The sequence below is a fragment of the Lates calcarifer genome, linkage group LG19, assembly GCF_001640805.2.
Source record: "Lates calcarifer isolate ASB-BC8 linkage group LG19, TLL_Latcal_v3, whole genome shotgun sequence".
In the NCBI taxonomy this organism is placed as follows: domain Eukaryota; kingdom Metazoa; phylum Chordata; class Actinopteri; family Centropomidae; genus Lates; species Lates calcarifer.
The window spans coordinates 21,986,412-22,005,509 of NC_066851.1; the positions used below are offsets into that span (position 1 = coordinate 21,986,412).

Consider the following 19,098-nt stretch of genomic DNA (forward strand, 5'->3'; position numbering starts at 1 on the left):
CCTAACCATGATTTTAAGATTGGAACCCTAACCCTAAACCTAACCATGATTTTTGCAACCCTAACCCTAACCATGATTTTAAGATTGGAACCCTAACCATAAAACCTAACCATGATTTTTGCAACCCTAACCCTAACCATGATTTTAAGAGTGGAACCCTAACCATGATTTTAAGAGTCTTACTTACCACTAATATCTTAAAGAATTAATCAGCCAAAGATCAGAGACTGAAGTCCTCCAGAGTGTTTATTCCTCTTTAAGACAAAGACAAAACAAGATTCATTTTGCATAACAGTAGTAGTACAGCAGCGGCCGAGGGTACAAAACGCTTTTTTAATTTTTCAGTGTAAAAATAACTCTACTCATACCTCACACCTGTGCCGTCCTCTCGTAGTGCAAACGCTTCAAATAAAAGTTAGGCACATGATGGATACGATACGATCGCAGTTCAATTACACTTAAGTGCTGATGACAAGTAAAAGGTCAGTCTGGATTCCTTTCTCTTTTTGTGTTTGTGGATTCTCAGTTCATTATGTTGAGCTTCGGACACAGACTGAAGAAACAATGACAGCTGGAGTTTAAATAGCGATAAAAGGGCAGTTTGACTCCCTGTTTGTAGCTGTGGAAGCTTTATGAAAAAACAAAAAAGACCTATAGAATCCTACGTCGCTGACGGGATGAGGATTATCTGTTTCAGCTTTTCCGACTAAGTGCAACTGACTCGAGGCCGAGTCTTAATACTACGCCAAAAACAAAATACATTGCAAGCTTATGGTCCCAAGCAACAATCACAACTTCGCCCTAGTTGATGCTTTTGCTTGTAAATATCTGAGCGAGCGTTTAAGTGGCAACTTGACATCTTTCTACTTTGAGGAAAAAAAAAAAAAAAAAACTTAAAACTAGCTCAAAATAAAGTAAAAAGTAAAATATTTCCCAGTTTTACATATGTTACAAATAAAAAATAAATATCAGCTCTGTTTTTAATCTAGGCATTTTATGATTTCATCAAGAAAAATAAAGGTACAAAGAGCGACCGTCTTTTCTTTTCCCACTAACACAGTGCAGCTTATTTTCAAAGTGTTGCTCCGCCATCAGGAGGCCAGCACGCCTCGGCGGATGATGTCAGACCCGTACCGGCGGCTGAGGGACGAGTCGCCCCTCAGCTGGTGGGAGTGGCATCGTTTCAAGCAGGGCTCCACCTCGCCATCACCCTGTTTGGAGTCTGAGGCGTAGCCGTCGTTCTCCGTCCCCGTGCGGAGTCGTGTCCTGGGGTACGACGGCTCTGGCGTGTTGGTCAGTGGCCTCAGCAGCGGCTTGCGTTGCTCCACCACCTCCTCTTCTTCCTCCTCCTCCACCTCCTGCTCCTTCATTGTCAGCGGCCTCTCGCTCCTCTTGGGGATCCTGAACTTCCCCCAGCCTTTGAGGTGTCCGCTCACAGGTCCGTTGGGTGTGTGGGAGCTGCTCGCCTGGGTTTTCCTCAGCCAGCCGTTGGCTTTGGTGGCAGTGGCGGCGTCTGACACCACGCTGGCTTTGCTGAATTTAGTGTTGGTCGTCACATCCAGAGAGACGGGGTTTCTTTTGGTCATTCCTTCGTCTAGGAAGTAGTCGTCAGTGTCTGAGTTTCTGATATCCACCAGCCTGATTGACACCGTTTTCTCCAGATGTTTAGACCCAAATTTGTTCTTCACCTGGCTGGAGAAGCTCTCCGTCACCTCGCTCCTCCTCTTCCTCCTCCTCTCCTCCTGCTCGTGGTCGTTGTCTCGTTTCCCTCTGCTCGCCGCCTCTTGTTCGGGCCCCGGGGCCTCCCTCCGAGGCCCTTTCCTGCTCTCAGGTTTGTGCAGCTTGGCAGCGACCGTTTCCTGAACGACCTCTGGCTTCTGAAGCTTTGGGAACTGAACCTCCTGACCGATCTCAGAGTTTTGGATTTTGGCGTCGCCTGCGGCGTCAGCCTGTGCGGGCTCTTTGAATCGGGAGCTTTTAGTATCCTTCATCTCCAGTGGTTTGCTCTGATTGTCTTTCTTGTGAGTGTGTGGTGAGTCAGAGAGGCTTTTTCTGTCACTGCTTTTCCTTTTCTCCTGCTTTAAAGACCCTCGTTTGGTTTTCAGTCCAGAGTGGCTCCAGGAGGAGCGAGACTGGGAGCCCTGAGAGGATAACCAGCCCAGAGAGAAGAGCTTCTCCAAGTCCTTCGCTGAAGGATCACCTGAAACAGACACAATACAGTCAGTGTTTTAGATTATACTCTACTGCCTTTCAGTAGAATCATAATGTGATGATATGATCCTATAACGTTATCTCTCTACAAATTAAGGATTTATTTTGGGCTGGAATTAAAAATTACAGCTGCAAAAATGTACAAATAGCAGCTTAACACACTTCTTCACTTTGAGCATCAGTTTGAATTATTCTGTTTTAAAGTAAAATACTGAAACACCAAATATTAGCGAGATAACATACTTTGTTTTGTAAAAATCTCCAGTTTGTGTAATGAAAAATAGTTTGTGCTCTGATCTGCATCTTCATGTTGAGTTCACTGCGTCTTTGGTCATTAACTTTACGTTCAGACTCTGATGACTGACCTGTGAGCAGCTCGTGGTCGAGCAGCCTGACTTGGTGCTGGAAGATCTGCTCCTGGACTCGCCACAACGAGCGCTTCATCTTCTCCCTCCGAGTCACCATGTAGGTCAGGTTACGTACCTGACAAACAAACAAACATCAATACAAAGGGCTTAAAAAAACAACTTATGTGCTTCTCATGTTTGATGCAACTTTCCTGTAAGCAAACTTTGAAACATCCAGCCTGCGTGTTATCATCCTGTTCCAGATGTTCATAAGAACTGTAGCCATGAAGCATCCATCAAAACGAGAGTCATGCTTCAGGGAAATAGAACAAACCTAATAGCGTAATCTAAACCTGTGAAGCTGCCTGCTGATTTTAGATGAACCTGAGTGAAGCACATACCAGGTTCACTCAGTTACATTTGAGGATTTGCTGCTTTTCTCTAAGAATTTATAAACTTTTTATCTGTGGGTTTTAGGACTGTTAGTCAGACAAAACAATCTTAAGACATATGAAATTTTACAGACAGAACAATTCAACAACTCTCCATCAACTCTCTATCAGACACAGGAGAGAAAATGTAGCATCAGCATCACAAAGCTTTAAATTTGGGGAGTCAAAAAAACAGTGCTTTTCACGCAGTTTCTTCTTGATGCACATAATTATTGGTTATTCATTTTCTCCCTCTGTTTCTCTGCATGCACCAGCACAGTCCTGTAATGCATCGTTTGTGCAAAATAAATAAACTAAAACTTAAAGATTAGTAATTTATTAAATACTATGACTGGTTAGTTGCAGCCTTATTAAAGATTAAATCATTCTTTTCATGTATTATTATTTATACATATATATATGTACAATACACACGCTGTAGCTACTTGTTTTTTTTAACAGAGCTGCATTACTGGACTCTTAATTATTTCATTTTAATCACCTGCATCTTCAGTCTGATTCTTACTCTGCTGTAACTCACTCAATAAAAATACACTGCACTCAGAATTGATTGAACTTTATTTAAGCTATGTCTCTGGCCATCAGGCCGTCACCCCCTCCTCCTCCTGACACTCTCCCTCTTGCCTCTGCTGCTCCCTGTGCTCCTGTGAGCCTTGATGTGGGTGAGGTGGAAACCTACCCTCTCCAGGTCCTGGCGGAGGTGCGTGAAGAGCTGCAGGCGTCGCAGCAGCACCTCCTGCTCGCGGCGGGCCAGGCTCTCCTCCTCGTCCTTCTTGGGCGTGAGGAGGGGCTGGTTGAAGTTGGCTTTGCGTTTCAGCTTCCAGTACTGGTAGAGGAAGTCCACCACCTCCGGCGGCAGCTTCAGGTGACCGGCCACCTCCTCCACCCCCACGAACTGGTAGAACTCCTCCTCCATCTCCTGCAGCTTCAGCTTGCGGAAGCTGACTCTCTTCTCCTGCTGCCGGCTGCTGAGGCCGTCCGGGTCGCTGGGCGCTCTGTCCGTGAGCTGAGGAGCCACGTGGGAGGACGAGGAGGAGGAGGCGGCGTCCTCCTCCCCTCTCACCCTGCCTCTCCTCCTGCCCTTCTTGTCTCTGGCGCCCTCCTTCTCCTCCTCACCTCCTGAGTCTCCATCTCTGGACTCGGCGCCCTCGAGCCCGGAGTGTTTGGGGCAGTAGGACTTGAACTTGACCTCGTCGTCCTCTGTGAGGATGGTGTTCATTTCAAGGCTGGCGTGGAGGCCGCACGTCACGTGGAAGGCAGTCCGGCAGTTTTTCGCTGAGCACTGTCGCAGAAACAAGAAGTTCGACTTTATAACATTCAAAACATTAAAGCACTAAAAACGTTTCACACTCTCCTCTAATTCCAGTGAGTAAAAATAATAATTAACAGATGATGTTTGTTTAAGTTGTTTCAGCTGGTTAACACAGCAGCAGAATAAGGAGTCTTATTATCCAACTAGAATATATGCAGATTGGTGGCAGTACGATAATACGTCCAATAAAACATGGATAAAATCTTCATCTTATACCTGTGTTCCCTCTGCTGATGCACTTTCACTAGTGATTATACTTCTTGCTGTCACTTTAAGAAGGTTAAATTACTGAAATGTGGTGTTTACTGCAAAAAATAACATATTTAAAGACACATTTTCCTTTTGAATTTTGCAGAAAAAGGTGCCGTCTGATAATCTGCCTCCTCGCTCCTCTGCCCTGCTGAGCTGTGAAATCACTACAAGTTCATTTCCCACACTTGTGAAAAGCAGAGGAAACAGACGCAGTAAAAAAACTGCAGCGCCTCAACTCCTCTAACTCGAACCATCAGGCGGGGTCATTCTTTGCTTTTCACGTCTCATTAAACAGTCTTTGTGAAATGTGAGCGGGGGACTCCACCTGTATACACGCTCCCGTCTTCTCTTTGCACAGGCAGCAGATCAGCGCCCATCTGTTGCTGGGAATGTGGGACACGTTGGTGATCGGCTCCATCTTCTCCGGATTCCCGATGCTCACCTGCACAGAACATTTAATAAGGACACGTGTTGATTGAATTTTGATTTAAATTCTTTCAAGCTGCACTTTCACATTTTTTATATATCAGTTAAATCACTTAGAAAGCTTCCAGTTAAGGCTGCAATCATGTAAAAATCTACATTTAATTTCATTTACTTTTATGGCCAGTGCTTTGGTTTTATAGGTTGAACAGACGGTCGAAGAAAGAAAGTTTGTTTGCTGTTCATTTGCAGCGATGGATCATCTTTTCTAACTAGATGACAAGTTATTTATCAATGTGAAGATAATCTAAATCAAAGTCTATGTCAGTAACAGTGCTACAAAGACTAAAAAAAACTTTAGATGAAGTAAAGAGGAAAAAAGATTTGTCAGCTACATTATTTCCATGTGTTGAGCTGCAGGTGACACAAAGATAAATCTCTTTTCTCATTGCTTTAATGATTTACACAGTGCTGGAATACTGCACCAAAATAGAAGGAAACAAGTAGAATCTAAATATATATATATTTCTTTAAAAAAAAAGTGAAATATTTGGTCAGAAAAAACTAAATAACAAAGAGAGAATAAACCTTCAGAGCTCACTGTGAATATTATTTCACTATTCTATTTCAAACTGTGTAATATCAGTTTTCAAATCCAGTTTGTTACACTGGATTTTATTAATTTCACTAATTTCTGCCTCCTGCTTTATGTTTGTGCTTCTGTCTAATTGTAAAGCAACATTCTTGAATAAAAAGTCCTGAGCCTTGTGCTGAATTTCTGCTGCTTTATCACATTTTTACTGGGTTTCAGTGAGTTGATTAGAAGCAGCATTAATGCAATTTTGTTTCTCTGACAGAAAAATCAGAAAGCTGAAACTTCTGTTCGTGTCCAATAAATAATTTTCTCGTAATATTCCATGTTAAATGTCGAGTCAAATTAATCTTATTTATACAGCATCAATCACCACAGAGGTAAGCTTTTCATATAGAGCAGGTCTAGACCAAATTTCTAATATAATTTACAATATTAAATTCCCACCAGGAGCGAGCATGGTGTTATCTTTAAGACCTGTGTTGAGAATTAACAGTTACTTTGAGTCTAAACACACACACGAGTGAAACATTAAAGACTGAATACAGGTAGAGTTTGTCTTCACCTCTGGAATCCACAAGGCACAGCTGACGTGGACCCACTTGGTTCCACTCCGGGTCGGCTTCATGGCTCCACCCTTCTTGGGACACAGCTGGCACTTTGGCAGGATGCCGAGGGCGCAGATCCGGCACAGCCAGCTGCCCTTCGGGACTTTCTGGATGCCGTAACACGCCTGGCGAGAAATGCAAACAGACAGCGTCTCAGCTTCCACATGGCGAACAGAAATCAATACAGCGGCAGCAAATAAAGAGAGAAAGTGTGTGTGTGTGTGTGTGTGTGTGAGGAGAAGCCACAGAAACAGCTGAGCTAAAGTTTAAGACGAGTCCTTTTCATTTTGCTTTTCACTGCAGCTCAACAGGAGGTTATGAGCGAGTCATCGTGAGTGTGCGTGTTGACCTCTGACCTGGTGGACGCAGATGTTGCACTTGTCGCAGAACACCATCTCGTTGTTGTCCTCGCCGTCGGGCGACTGGCACACGTCGCACACCACGTCCTCATCGTACTCGATGCCCAGGCCCTCCTCCGTCTCCATGGCGTGCGTCATGTTCTCGTGGCAGCGGCGCTCCAACTCCTCCATCACCCGCTCCATGGTGATCTCGTCCAGCGGCGCCATGGCTGCAAACAGACGTCACACAATTAGTTTAATTCTTTTTGTTGCCATTATTATATAAGATATTATGATCTGACAGCTATTTATATGAAAATATCAAACGCTTCTCTGTTCTCGAACAGCTGACTGTTTGGAGAGAACCTCTTTTACACCCACGAAACGCTCAATTATAGGTCGAGCTTTGGAGTTGACTCTGAGTCATCTGACCAAAATGACACCACAGAAAGAGCTCAAGCTCTAGATAGACTGTAGATAATGATGTGTGTCCAAACAAAGCAACACAAACAGCCTGAAATCAATCTGAAAAATAACAACAGGAGCGTCTGCTCGAAACAAAAACCGAGAACCAAAAACCTCAGACGCCCTGATATAAACACAGACTCCAGGATGGGGGGGGGGGACGGAGTGAAGCTGAGAGGGCGTCACAGACCGGAAAGATCATCAGATAATAATCTAATAATTCTCTCGGCTCTTTTCTGACTGTAAACCTGCAGGCATGATAAAACCTAAACTGATACCTGATTGTTTTCTGTTTCAACCTTCACGTTGTGAAAATCAACCCCCCGCTGAGATCCAGTCAGGGCCCGAGTCCACAAGCTGCCGGCGTCTATTTTCTGTACAACTCCTCTGAAATTCAGCGTCGACAACATTCAGTGTCCTCGGCGTAAAAACACCCTCAGAGCACAGCTCTCTTTCCTGCTGCGTTTGAGTTTAAAATAGATCAACTTTTGGAAGACCGCTGTGCTCGTCAGTGCTCGAGAACAACCCTGTCTTACAGAATCAACGCTGTCAACAATAGAGGAGAAACTGATCCTGGCTGTAAACAGCTGCCTGTGGATTCAGGCCGTAAAACATCAAGCTAAACCAGTGGTAACAAAGATTTATGACTTAAAGCTTTAATCTACCTGCAAACCTGCGTCACAGTTTACATGTTGTGATTGTGATTTTTCTTCTCTTCCTCTCTGACCTCCCAAAAAGAGACTTTCCAAACAGGGATTAATAATAAAAATGATTTAATGTATCTATATATATAAAAATAGAGACGAAAAACTTTACTGAAACGCAAAAAAACAATGAATAACATCCTGAAAAATGACGGCCAGAGTTTCCTCTCTTCTGTGACTCACCCATCTCGGCGAACTCCTGGTTGATGATCTGCAGCCAGGCCACGTCTTCCTCGTTCAGGTCGTAGCGACACATCCCGTCCGCCAGCGTCCGGATGTCGACGTAGCCCAGTGCCTCGGCGCCCGACGTCCGGATCAGCTTCTTTGGCCTGACAAACATGACCTCCTTCCCTTTCTCCGCCAACACCCTGCACGACACGGCCGGGAGAGAGACAGGTGTTTACATTTACTGTGCAGGTGTCGTCTCTCTGTCTGCACGGCTGAAACAGTCCCTCTGTTGTCCTACCTGGCGACGGGCTGTGGGATGGACTGGGGGCTGACGGGGACCTGGACGCCCTTCTCCCACTCCTGCCTCCACGGGTCGGCGAGGATGTAGTAGTCCTCTGGGTTCAGCTGGTATGAGTCGTGCACCTTCATGGCGGTGATCAGGTCCGTCCTGAAAACCTGCAGCACAACAAAACAGCCAGTCACACATTTCACTGGACAGTTTATGGCTGGAATTAAGTTGAAAACGATCCTCAAGTTACAAAAGTTCTGATTTAAGTGTGCTCAATTATATTTGTGCAAAGATATACAACATATCTGCCAATAATTCTCTTCATGACGTAGATTATTGAGCTGCAACAATTAGTCAACAGCAACTATTTTAACTATAAATTCATCTTTAAGTAATTCTTCAAGCTAAAATGCAAACATTTTGACTTATTTTTTTTTTTCATCAGTTTAAGTACATTCATTCAAAAAAGCATAAAATGCCAAAACATAAACATTGACATGACATTTCCAGGTCCTTAAATGTGACAATTTGCTGCTGCTTTTATTTATTTTACGTGATAGTAATTAACTTTTTTTTGGTTAAAAACAAACAAGATATTTGATAAAATCAGCAATGTTTCATAGACTGAATGATTAATCCATGAATTAATAAAATAATAATTTGATAAATATATAGTGAAATAAATCAATCACTAGTTGCAGCCCTGCTAAATTATCTATACATTTTCTTAATTTTCCACAGAGATGCTGCGTATCAGTGTTTACACAGGTTTCACAGGGTGTGTATGTGTCCAGTCAGCTGACCAGGAAACAGCCAATCAGGAGCCTGCTTACGTCAGCGTCATTGTTTTGCTTTAATTTGACTGGCTCCTGGTCAAAGGGAGTGTACGGTGGCCTGCAGGGACCAAGTCCACACGCTGTACAGTAGATAACAACACAGACGTTTCCGCTCTCCAGGGACTCGCTATCTCATATGACCAAATACATAAATTACAGATATACTGACCTGTGTTAATGTCAGACCTTAAAATGTTCCTTGAACTAAACGGAGTATGATTGTTGCTTTTAATCATATAATAATGAAAGCAGAAGACTGCTCCTGACCTATGACCTGTACAAGCGTGCAGACGTACCTCGGAGGGTTTCTGTCCGGTGCCCCTCCTCGGCTGTGACGAATGCTGGGACCAGCAGGTGGAGTTACCTGGAGGAGAAACACCACAGAGAGTTACCAAAGGCCTCAGCATCTCTCCTTCTCCTTCTTCTTCTGTCTGTTTCTGCTGCACTAATGAACAAACTAACATCCTGAAAAACTCTGTGGAGTTCCCCCCCCACAGGGGAAACTTATGCGTGGCTCATTTGGATAGTCAAACTGGTGCAACTGACATTTTCTATTTTCAATTTCATTTCATCACTCAGTTCTACTTTGAGTTTGCTCTTATTAATAAATTACTGACCACATGCAACAGCAAGGAAATGCCATTTAAAATCACTTCAACCAAACCTTTTTATTTAAACTAATGTGGGAGCTAAAAATCTGATCTTACACATTAAAACACTTGCAGGAGTTTCCCTGATCTATCTATGTCAGAAATATATTATTTTTTAAATAGCTTGATAAAACATCTTTAATTTCATGTGCACTTTCTTGCTTTTAAAAGAGCTTTCAGACACACTTCACGGTCTTCATCAGCTCGGTCGTCGATCAGGTCATAAAACGCCGCACCTGGATGAAGCCAGGCTAAAACCGATTTCCAGTGAGAGCTGTGGGTTTGTTTTTACACCAGATCAGATGGACTGGATGGTAAGAAAATAAAAACAATCACGGGGAAGCATCCACACACTCGGGTGGTTTTCTTTAATTGACAGCTTGGCTTTGTGGTAAAAACCCCACCCATCTGGGAATTCATGGATGATGAAACAAACGCCACCCGCTGTTTCTGAAACCATTCGCTGAGTTTAGATGTCTGTCTGTCTGTCTGACCTGCCAGGACGTCTTTAAAGGTCCAAATGCGCCTCCTGCCCCTAATCTGTCTCCTGTTTCTCAGAGCGTCGGACCTCGTTTCGCTTTGCCTTACTCTCTCTCCCTCCACCGGCCTTCTTTCTCTTTCTTTGTCTTTGTTTCTGTCCTGAACATGAAGTGTAGATTTACTAACGCAGACAGTAACAAGATGGAGGAGGATACATTTCCAGGACAAAACAACTACTCTGACAAAGAAGCAGTGATTCTAAAATGAAATGGATATTAAAGTAATGGTTGGAAGACGGCTCCAAGTCGACTTTTACAGATGAAAACAACTAAAACCTAAAGATACAGAGTCATTACCTTCATGTAATAAGTTACTTTAAGTTTGAATTATTAAGGATAAAGTTTTCTGCTGACTTTACATTAATGCTTTGCACTTTCACTTGTAAAACAGAGGAACGTGGCTGGTTTGCACTGACCTCAATCAGGTCTATATTTGGGCCTGGTATGAATGAGTCAGCAGAGACAATATTTTGCTTACTTCCATTGTCGGAGTCATCGCTGCTGCTGGGGTGCCTGCTTCTCTTCATCGTCGTCTGTCTGCGGCGCTCCGGCGTAGAGACACTTCACAAACAAGGAGGACAGGGGGTTAAGATAAAGAAACACTTGAACACTTGTGAATAAGATAAGAATTCAGGCTCAAAAACGGACACAGATAATGTTAGTACGCCTGCAACGATGAAATTTATGGCCGCAAATATGGGGAGTCTGCTGCTTTTCCTCGACTTAAATGAAAATGATTACATGTTTTTTAAGCTCGGGACTGTTAGTCAGAAAAACAAGACACTTAATAACATTACCAGGAAATTGCGAAGGCCACTTTTCACTGTTATCTAATGTTTTACAGACTAAATTATTAATCAACACAGGGCTGCACCTAACAATTCTTCTCATTATCAATCAATATTCTGATTATTTTTTCAATTAATCAACGCGTGACAAATTAAAGCCTCAAATCCTCACGTTTGAAAAGCTAGAAACCGCAAATATTTTGCATTTTGGATTTTAAAAAATGGCTGATCATTGAAATAGTTGTCAATTAGTCTTCTACCCATAGACAGCTCATCGAATCAACTGACCGCTGCAGCTCTCAATTGATAAAATAATTGTTAGATACATCTCTGAGTTGAATCTTATTCATTCTTATTCCTGGCATATTCAATGAGCAACTTAATACAACCCCAACTTTACAACACACACACAGTCACACCATAAAATATAAAGCTGGTTTCCACCATAAATAAAAGCTGCTGATAACAGGCAACATGATCATTTAAGCTGCTAAATATGCGTTAGGATAAATGTGATCCTCTAACTACCAGGATTAATAATCACACCTGAAAACAGTTTCTGGTTTAACAATCATTATACATTAAAATATGGTCCTGACCTAGGAATTCTAGGAAAGTGAATTTATGTATTACTAAAATATCAGCACCACAGTCAGACAGGAATATAAACCTGTCACTATTCCACCTGTTTCCCTGCTGATCTGACAGCACAGCAGCCCTTCAGGGACGTAAACACACACACACACCACAGTCACTGCTCCAGCGATGACAACAAGAAGTTACCACATGCAACACAGACAGGAAACAACGTCTTGCGGCGATATGAGCTCCGCTTGCGCCGTGCAAAAACACATCAACAAGGACTCTGAACTCCCGACAGGTGGAAATATCTCAGGGTCTCCTGCTGCCAGCGTGCACACGGAGAGGGGGGGAAAGATGCTAACCCTGCCTTAGCTGGCTAGGCTAACAGCTAGCCACGGTTTGTGTGCCGCCCCTTCTTCCATGCCAACAGGCAGCAGAGAGCAGGCTAACTAGCGGCTAACTTTAGCTAACAGCTGTCAAAAACAAAATCCTCCTCAGTTAAGTGTTACCCCGGCGACACACACAAGGCGAGGTGGTGTGTTTACGATGTGATCATAGTTTGCGTCAAAACAACAACACAACACAGCGGTTCATTTTCTTTTACCAAGCTGTAGCCGGCTAACGTTAGCCAGATTGTTGATCTCGTACTACCGTTATGCAACATGCGGGCCCACCCACACCCGGCGCCTCAAGTGGAAATGTTTATAAGATTTTTTTCAAAATGTTTCACCACATCCGGTGGACTAAAATACACCATTTTGTAAAACAGCCCCCCCTAAGAAACTAGTAAAAAGGAGAAGGGTCTTTTTTCCTACAGGCGTAGTAACAGTGTGCACGTTACGTTTAGCTGACGTTGGTGGCTAGCAACAGCGGCTAGCTCGTTAGCCGGAGGCTAAGCTACACGCAAATCACCACATAGATGTGTTTAGCATTAGCCAGCGCTGCTAACATAACGTTTGCTCCTACGGTGCCCCCTCATTATATCCCACAGTTACAACCAGCTGTCTGCCAAAGGTTAGGGGTCAGTTATTAATTCCAACAAACTACCTGAAATCAACGTGAATGATAAGTATTGATTAATACGGTAATGTTGTTTTGCTAACCAGCAGGACACAGTGTGGTAGGTTTACCAGCGATCCACTGGCTGAGGTTAATCTTTGGCGCCATTTTAAATGACGATGTCGCGTTTTCCTAGCGGGCTGCTAGTGCGACCACACTACAGACATAAACTCGCTCAAATAGCCCGTTAAGAACACTCTGGCAAATATGCACATGAATTAAAACCGTGTAGAGTTGAAAATAAAGTGGACAGTACATACAGAGCACGTCAGGCCGATGCAAGCCGGTGTTAGAGTTTGATGTGAAGCGCAGTTTTTGCCGTGAGTTCCGCTTGACCCGCATTCCACATACACAAACACGGAGCGGCGGCGGCCGGGGAGGAGGTTACCCAGCCCCGGACTGCAGCTCCGCGCACAGGCCGCTGGAGGGCAGCAGAAACCCCTTGAACCGGACCCCGGTGCCAATAATCCAACAGATCCGAGGACTAACGCAGGAAAAAAAGCATCATCGTAATGTTTCCAGCGTCTTAAAACACAACCTCGTTGCTCAGCTGCCAGTTTAAGTGTCAACAAACATAATAATGTGAACATAATTATTTCCTAAGTGTGCATGACGCAGCTGTCCCATTGACTGACACTCACTCCTTTTTTGGCAAGGACATCTCTGTCAGTTAAAGGGACAGACCACCAATAACACATTTAAGAAAAGAAATACAAGTTAGTTAAGAAATTACAACTCAAATATAAGTTTCCTGCACACAATAAATGAATAAATAAATAGATATCTGCACCTCCTGGCTCCAGAAAATCAGTTTTATTAATGATAGAAATGTTTTCTCAAACGTTTTATTTTCCCTTACTGTTAAAAGAAGGAGATCTTCAGGATCATTGCATGTTTTATTTTTTTATTTTATTCATCTCCCAAAAAAAGGGATGATCCTACAGACTGTAAAAATCTGTGAAAGTAAACAACACTGAACTGATTTAAAGTTAGACTGTAATAGTTATTCTGTTATTGAGTTCAGTGTCAAAATCATTCATGAGATAAAATGCTACTATTAGGTTTTATATTTTTTTTCCCTTAGGAATTTTTAGGATAAGAAAATTCAACACAAGAAAATACTAATGTTTTAATTTTATACACATTTCCTGACAAATTTAATCCTGACACAGGCTCTGGAAACATTTACACATATCTGAAGTTTTTCAGTAATATTGTGATATTTGCCAGGTATTATATACAAACAGATAGTTAAAACAAACAAGGCATGCTGTTTATACGCCAATTTAAAATAAACTGTTCATAAAAATCCCCCTAAACATATAGTAAAATGAAAATTTACTAATGGAAACTAATGTCTTGTGTACACTTCAATAGGATGTATTTGATTTTATATTGTTAAACTTAACTTTAAAGTTATATGAGGAGGGATTAGTGAAGAAAAAGTCAACATGATGTGGGGTAAAAGTACAGGCATGAATTATTACAACAAAAACTGCTGCATCAACAAAACCCACTACACCTGGGTTGTTTACACGTGCAGAGCTTTTAATAGGAACAACAACTTTTTAAAAAATGAGCCGTTCACACAGAGAGTAAACATCACATGTCTGTGATTTAGTTTGAAGGATGCATGCTGCCAACATGTTGGAGTGGAATGATCAGAAGACAGAAAACAAGCTCATGGTAACGTGTGTTAATACATAAAGACGGTTTTTCTATGTTTTCACTGCACATTTTGATCATTTGTGTTCACACATTCTCATTAATAACATGCAAAACACAAAAAACAATTATCTCCTCAACTTAAAAAGAGAAACTCACTGCTGAGATGATGTAAACTGATTTATACTGTAAACACTTTCATAATGTGATATATATATAAAACAGCATGATGAACACTGACATCACTGAGAACCAGGTTGAAAAAGTTGATTTTTCATGTAACCAGCCTTTACACTGTGACTGGAGAAATAAAGAAGAACTTTTTAACAGTAAAGGAGTGACGGAGGTAAACGAAGGTTTGTCGTGAAGCGTTGAGTTGTGCAGTGTCTGATTTATGAGGGAACCTGAACTCATCACAGCAAACAGAGGTGCACATCACAACATCTTGTAGGCGTTAATTAGTGTTATAATGTCTGTGATATGGATGACATGATGCATTAATGCTCTTTTGATATTACTGACTTAAGAAAGATCAGTTATCCAAAACAAACATTACAGGCAGACGTTCAGTGTGAAAACTGACAAAGCTTTTGCCAAAAACATCTGTTCTGAACAAATGATTTTATCTTCTATCGATCTCAGTGCTCTCCTCCTCTACACACGGTTTTTGTGCAGATAAAACAAAATATATCTATAATGTTAATTAGTGAGATTTAGAAGCGCCTGTTACTGTTTCATAAAGGCAGGCTAGCTCATGCTAAGCTAAGCTAACTGGCTACTGGCAGTAGTGAAATATTAATTAAAACAGGTTGAACTGTAATCACAGTATCTGAAAAGTCACCGAGGTTGACGACAACATAAATCAGAGAACAGTGTTTTTTGCAGAGCTTATGGTTTGATGTTCTTTCCCTAACCTTTTCAAGGCCTTGAAATGTTCAAGTTAAATGTTCTTTACTTTCCTCTCTCGACCGTCCCGGCGTCGGTCTGAGCTCATCTGATGGCCAGGATGGCGTCGTACGACTTGCCGGTCCGACACACCTGAACGTTTTGAAATCCGGTCTTCTGGAGCATGTGGGTGTACTCTGACGGCGGACGCTCCCGGCCCTGCATCTGCACCAGCATGTTGAGGGAGAAGATCTGAGCCATGACGGGACCTCGTCTGTTCTCAAACAGCAGGGCCTCCACCAGCAGGACGCCACCGCCTGCCAGGAGGAAAAACTGAGCTGAGCTGAGCACAGAATACAGAAATTTAAAAGAAATGAATGTGCTTTTTTATGTTGCCCTTGATTTCATCCAGTGAGAGAAAGAAAGCGTAAATAGATCACACCATATATACTTTTAATGAATGCAGACAGCACTCAGATTAAATCCTGCGTGTGAATGCAATTTGGATAAAAAATAAGAAAGTTAACGTTCAGCGTTAAAACTCCACAGGGTAGCTTTAAACTCACCTGGTTTGCAGGTGTCGTAGATCTTCTTCAGCAGAGTCAGGCTCTTCTCCTCGGCCCAGTCATGAATGATTCTGGCCAGAACGTACAAGTCAGCAGCAGGGATTTCACCACTGAAGAAATCTCCTACAAAGCATGTGAAAAACATACGGTTAGTTGACAGTTTATTAGGTACAGATACATCTCCAACATTTGCAGTCAACTCTGGTGGATGAGGTTGAATGAGGCTCACCTGTCTGAAATACGACGCTATCGTTCTCCTGGGAGAAATGTTTCTGAGCCGTCTCTACGACCTGTGGGAGGTCGAACACGATGACGGAGGAAGAGGGATATTCCTTCGCCATCTCTCGAGCTAGAGCACCAGTGCATCCTGGGGAAGTATTCAGAGGGAACAATATCAGTACAAGAACGACACTTTATCTTGTGTGAAATCAGATTCACAGCCTCTTACCTCCAAGATCTACAATCGTCTGAAAGCAGGAGAGGTTGAACGCTGTCACGATGTCGCGTCCATCGAGAACCCACGAGGAGTTCATCAGACCCATGAATTTCAACATCTCCTCCTCTGATCTGGGCGATGTATTTAAGGATCAAACACAGAATCTCACAACTCAGCTACAGACTGATACATTTCTACGATAAAGCATTTACAGCACCAACCTGTAAATAGCTTGGAAAGTATCCTCTGATGGAAGGCCAAAGGTCTTCTCATTCTGGTTCTTCCCCTCCCTGCGTGGTGGAAAACGACCATTTGAACTCGTGAAAATTATCATTCAGATGCAGTTTAATTCTGTGGAGTTTGTTTTTAAATCTGCAAACATCTCACAGAGGCAGAGCAGCGCTGGAGGCTCCTGTCTAACTGTTTGTTTAGACTCTATTTTCTTCCTTTTAGCCACAAAAATCTCAGGTCTTCTGCTACCACTAAGGTTTGTTAAATGCAAAATGTCTGCTCCCACAAACCTGACGGCGTCCACCATGTTATTCCACAGTGGGTAGATGGTCTGGGACTGGTAGATGATCATGTCGTGAAGAGACTTGGCGCTGCCTTTGGCCAGGTAAAGGTTTGCCACATCAGTGCTGCTGTAAAAAGCTGTTTCGACAAAAGACTTTAAATCAAACTGAAAGCTCCAGAACAGCTACTAAATGGACCTTACTTACAATGAGATGTTAAACAATCACACATGGATGTAATATTTGGGTGTCCAGTTAAGGTTAGTCCACTCCTCATCCTCACCTGTCCCGTCTGTGGTCTCCACCTCCAGGATCTCGATGCCCACCAGGGCGTCCAGCAGCCGCTCCATCCCGTCCACGCTGGTGCTCAGCTCCCGGGCCACATGCTGGGCACTCAGAGGCTCCTGGGACCTCAGCAGGAGGTCAAACACTCCCAGCTCACAGGCTGAAAATATCACCTGAAAGGACGGGGACAACGTATCAGCACCTCAACTCTAGTAGATAAGAGTTTTAGCCACGATGCTAGCAGACTGAAATATCTCTGAATGTTCTTACGATCACGGTCCCCAGATGATACGTCCTACTGACTATCTAACACTACAAGGTTGATATTTGTGGGTTTTGAGAGAAATGTCTCATCAACTATTTCAAAAGATATTCATCTTCCTCTCAGGATGAACCAAGATAGCTTTAGCGGTCGTCCAACTTTTCCTCTAGCGCCATCACCAAGGTCAGAATTACAACATGTCCAAGACTCTGGTTCAACACCAAGTACGTTCCCATCAGCCTCAACTCATCCTCACATACTGAACTAAGATGGTGAACATGGGTGTATACTTTACACTGCTAAACATTAGCATTAGCGTTTTCTCTGTGAGCATCTTAGCATGCTAAAGTTAGCTAACTAGTTAACTAGCTAACACAAAGTGACACTAAAGGAGCCTTCCTACCTAAAGCAGGTGAGTGTTGAAAGACTAGTCAATTAAAGATTAGTTGACTGACAAAAAAAAACAAACAAACAAAAAAAAAAACATAGCTTAAATAAAATAAAATATATAATTTTATTGCTAATAATATGTTGGTTTGTGATTATACATGGAAGTGTCTGTTATTTAGCCTCCACTCATTGATATAAATAGAGTGAATGAAATAAAATGCAATACACTACATCCTCAAAAATAAGCATAAAAATAAATCAACACCACTCTAAAAAGTTACACATGAAATAGTCTTATATTCTTCATGGACATAGGATATTGCAGGACTGTTGTATCAGACTGCATTAGTTTAAGCTAGGTGTACCTAATAAACTGACAGCTTCCTGCAGATTGACATTACTGCATGACTGGCATGTGTACAACTTATCTATATATATTAATCTAATTAAATATCTAACCTTTGAGACCCTGAAGCCGTTGAAATATTCCAGAAGTTTGAATGGATAGTCCAGCTCACTCTGGGACAGATGCTCTGCCATCACAGCTGTAAAATCACACCAACACACAGCTGTTATTTATCACTGGAGGAATTCACCTAACTTTGTTGTTTAATTTGTGAATATAAACAGTCTCTTACCCGGTGTGTTGTCGCCTGGAAAGCAGCAGCCAAGATGGTCGGATCCAGGGAAAGGAAGACGGACGATGCTTTTGTGGGGGGAGTGGGGAGCGGGTGGTGTAAATTTAGGAGTTTTTTTTGTTTGTTTTGTTTTTTTTTTAAGCCAAAAACAGCAGCCAAGATGTCGGTGGTGCGTTCAGGGAGCTGCTGTCGGTGTGTAATGGTCGTCGGATGACCATCAACGGACAAAACACATCCCTGCTCCGGGGATGTGATCCGGGGAGGAAGCCGCTTTGGTTTTGTGGCTCGATAAGCAACAACAACAGAGACGAGTTGGACTTGAACACACACACTCTCTCACACACACTCACACAGAGAGAGAGACACTCGGTGACTCTTCAGTGTGTCGGTGCAGTTCCAGGATCAGCCACAGCAGCACAAAGTGGCGCTGTTGAGCCGTCGTTGATGTCAGGGCGGTTTATTTTTAGCCGCGTGGTGACCCCTCAAAACTTCATCATGTCCCCACATGGATGAACACGACTGCGGCTCTGCGGTGTCTGTCAGTGCTTAATAAACAGACACATCCAAAATAACCTTGGAAATATTAATTATGGTGGATTCTATGGTGGCACACAAGGGACAAGTCATAAAGAAAACAAATATTTTAAAAAAAAATTATCAAGATTTGGCAGAAAAATAACTAAATGGGTGATGAATGTATAAATATACACATGTAATTTTCTGTACTAATTTATTTTCTTACTCTTGCAGATGTAATCATTTATTTCCCAATTTATTGAGTGAATATTTCCTATATTTATTTATTTTTTGTTTTGTTCCTTACACATTTCTGTATTCATGTATT

At 42.5% G+C, this 19,098-nt stretch overlaps 2 protein-coding genes across 6 annotated transcripts; both read right to left on the reverse strand.

Moving 5' to 3' along the window:
• Window positions 1-228: 228 nt before the first annotated feature.
• jade1 (jade family PHD finger 1) lies at window positions 229-13,181 on the reverse strand. 3 transcript variants are annotated; one of them, XM_018703973.2, is made up of 11 exons: window positions 12,876-13,181; window positions 10,665-10,747; window positions 9,294-9,361; window positions 8,171-8,328; window positions 7,888-8,072; window positions 6,554-6,765; window positions 6,155-6,322; window positions 4,900-5,016; window positions 3,690-4,292; window positions 2,577-2,694; window positions 229-2,200 (listed from the first exon to the last, which is right to left on the reverse strand). In XM_018703973.2, exons 2-11 carry the CDS (start codon window positions 10,711-10,713, stop codon window positions 1,092-1,094), a joined length of 2,787 nt encoding a protein of 928 aa, XP_018559489.1. In that variant the 5' UTR covers window positions 10,714-10,747; window positions 12,876-13,181; the 3' UTR covers window positions 229-1,091. The 3 variants fall into 3 exon arrangements, with proteins under 3 accessions (XP_018559489.1, XP_018559490.1, XP_018559488.1); XM_018703974.2 differs by lacking the exon at window positions 12,876-13,181 and adding an exon at window positions 12,161-12,373; XM_018703972.2 differs by lacking the exon at window positions 12,876-13,181 and adding an exon at window positions 10,142-10,286.
• A 961-nt stretch (window positions 13,182-14,142) lies between these two features.
• Window positions 14,143-18,675, reverse strand: asmt2 (acetylserotonin O-methyltransferase 2). 3 transcript variants are annotated; one of them, XM_051077986.1, is made up of 9 exons: window positions 18,255-18,675; window positions 18,076-18,161; window positions 16,963-17,137; window positions 16,689-16,818; window positions 16,389-16,457; window positions 16,180-16,298; window positions 15,961-16,098; window positions 15,732-15,854; window positions 14,143-15,508 (listed from the first exon to the last, which is right to left on the reverse strand). In XM_051077986.1, the coding sequence occupies exons 2-9, from the start codon at window positions 18,154-18,156 to the stop codon at window positions 15,216-15,218; spliced, it is 1,128 nt and encodes a 375-aa protein (XP_050933943.1). In that variant the 5' UTR covers window positions 18,157-18,161; window positions 18,255-18,675; the 3' UTR covers window positions 14,143-15,215. The 3 variants fall into 3 exon arrangements, with proteins under 3 accessions (XP_050933943.1, XP_018559487.1, XP_050933944.1); XM_018703971.2 differs by having other exon boundaries at window positions 14,143-15,482; window positions 18,255-18,673; XM_051077987.1 differs by having other exon boundaries at window positions 15,308-15,498.
• Window positions 18,676-19,098: the final 423 nt, after the last annotated feature.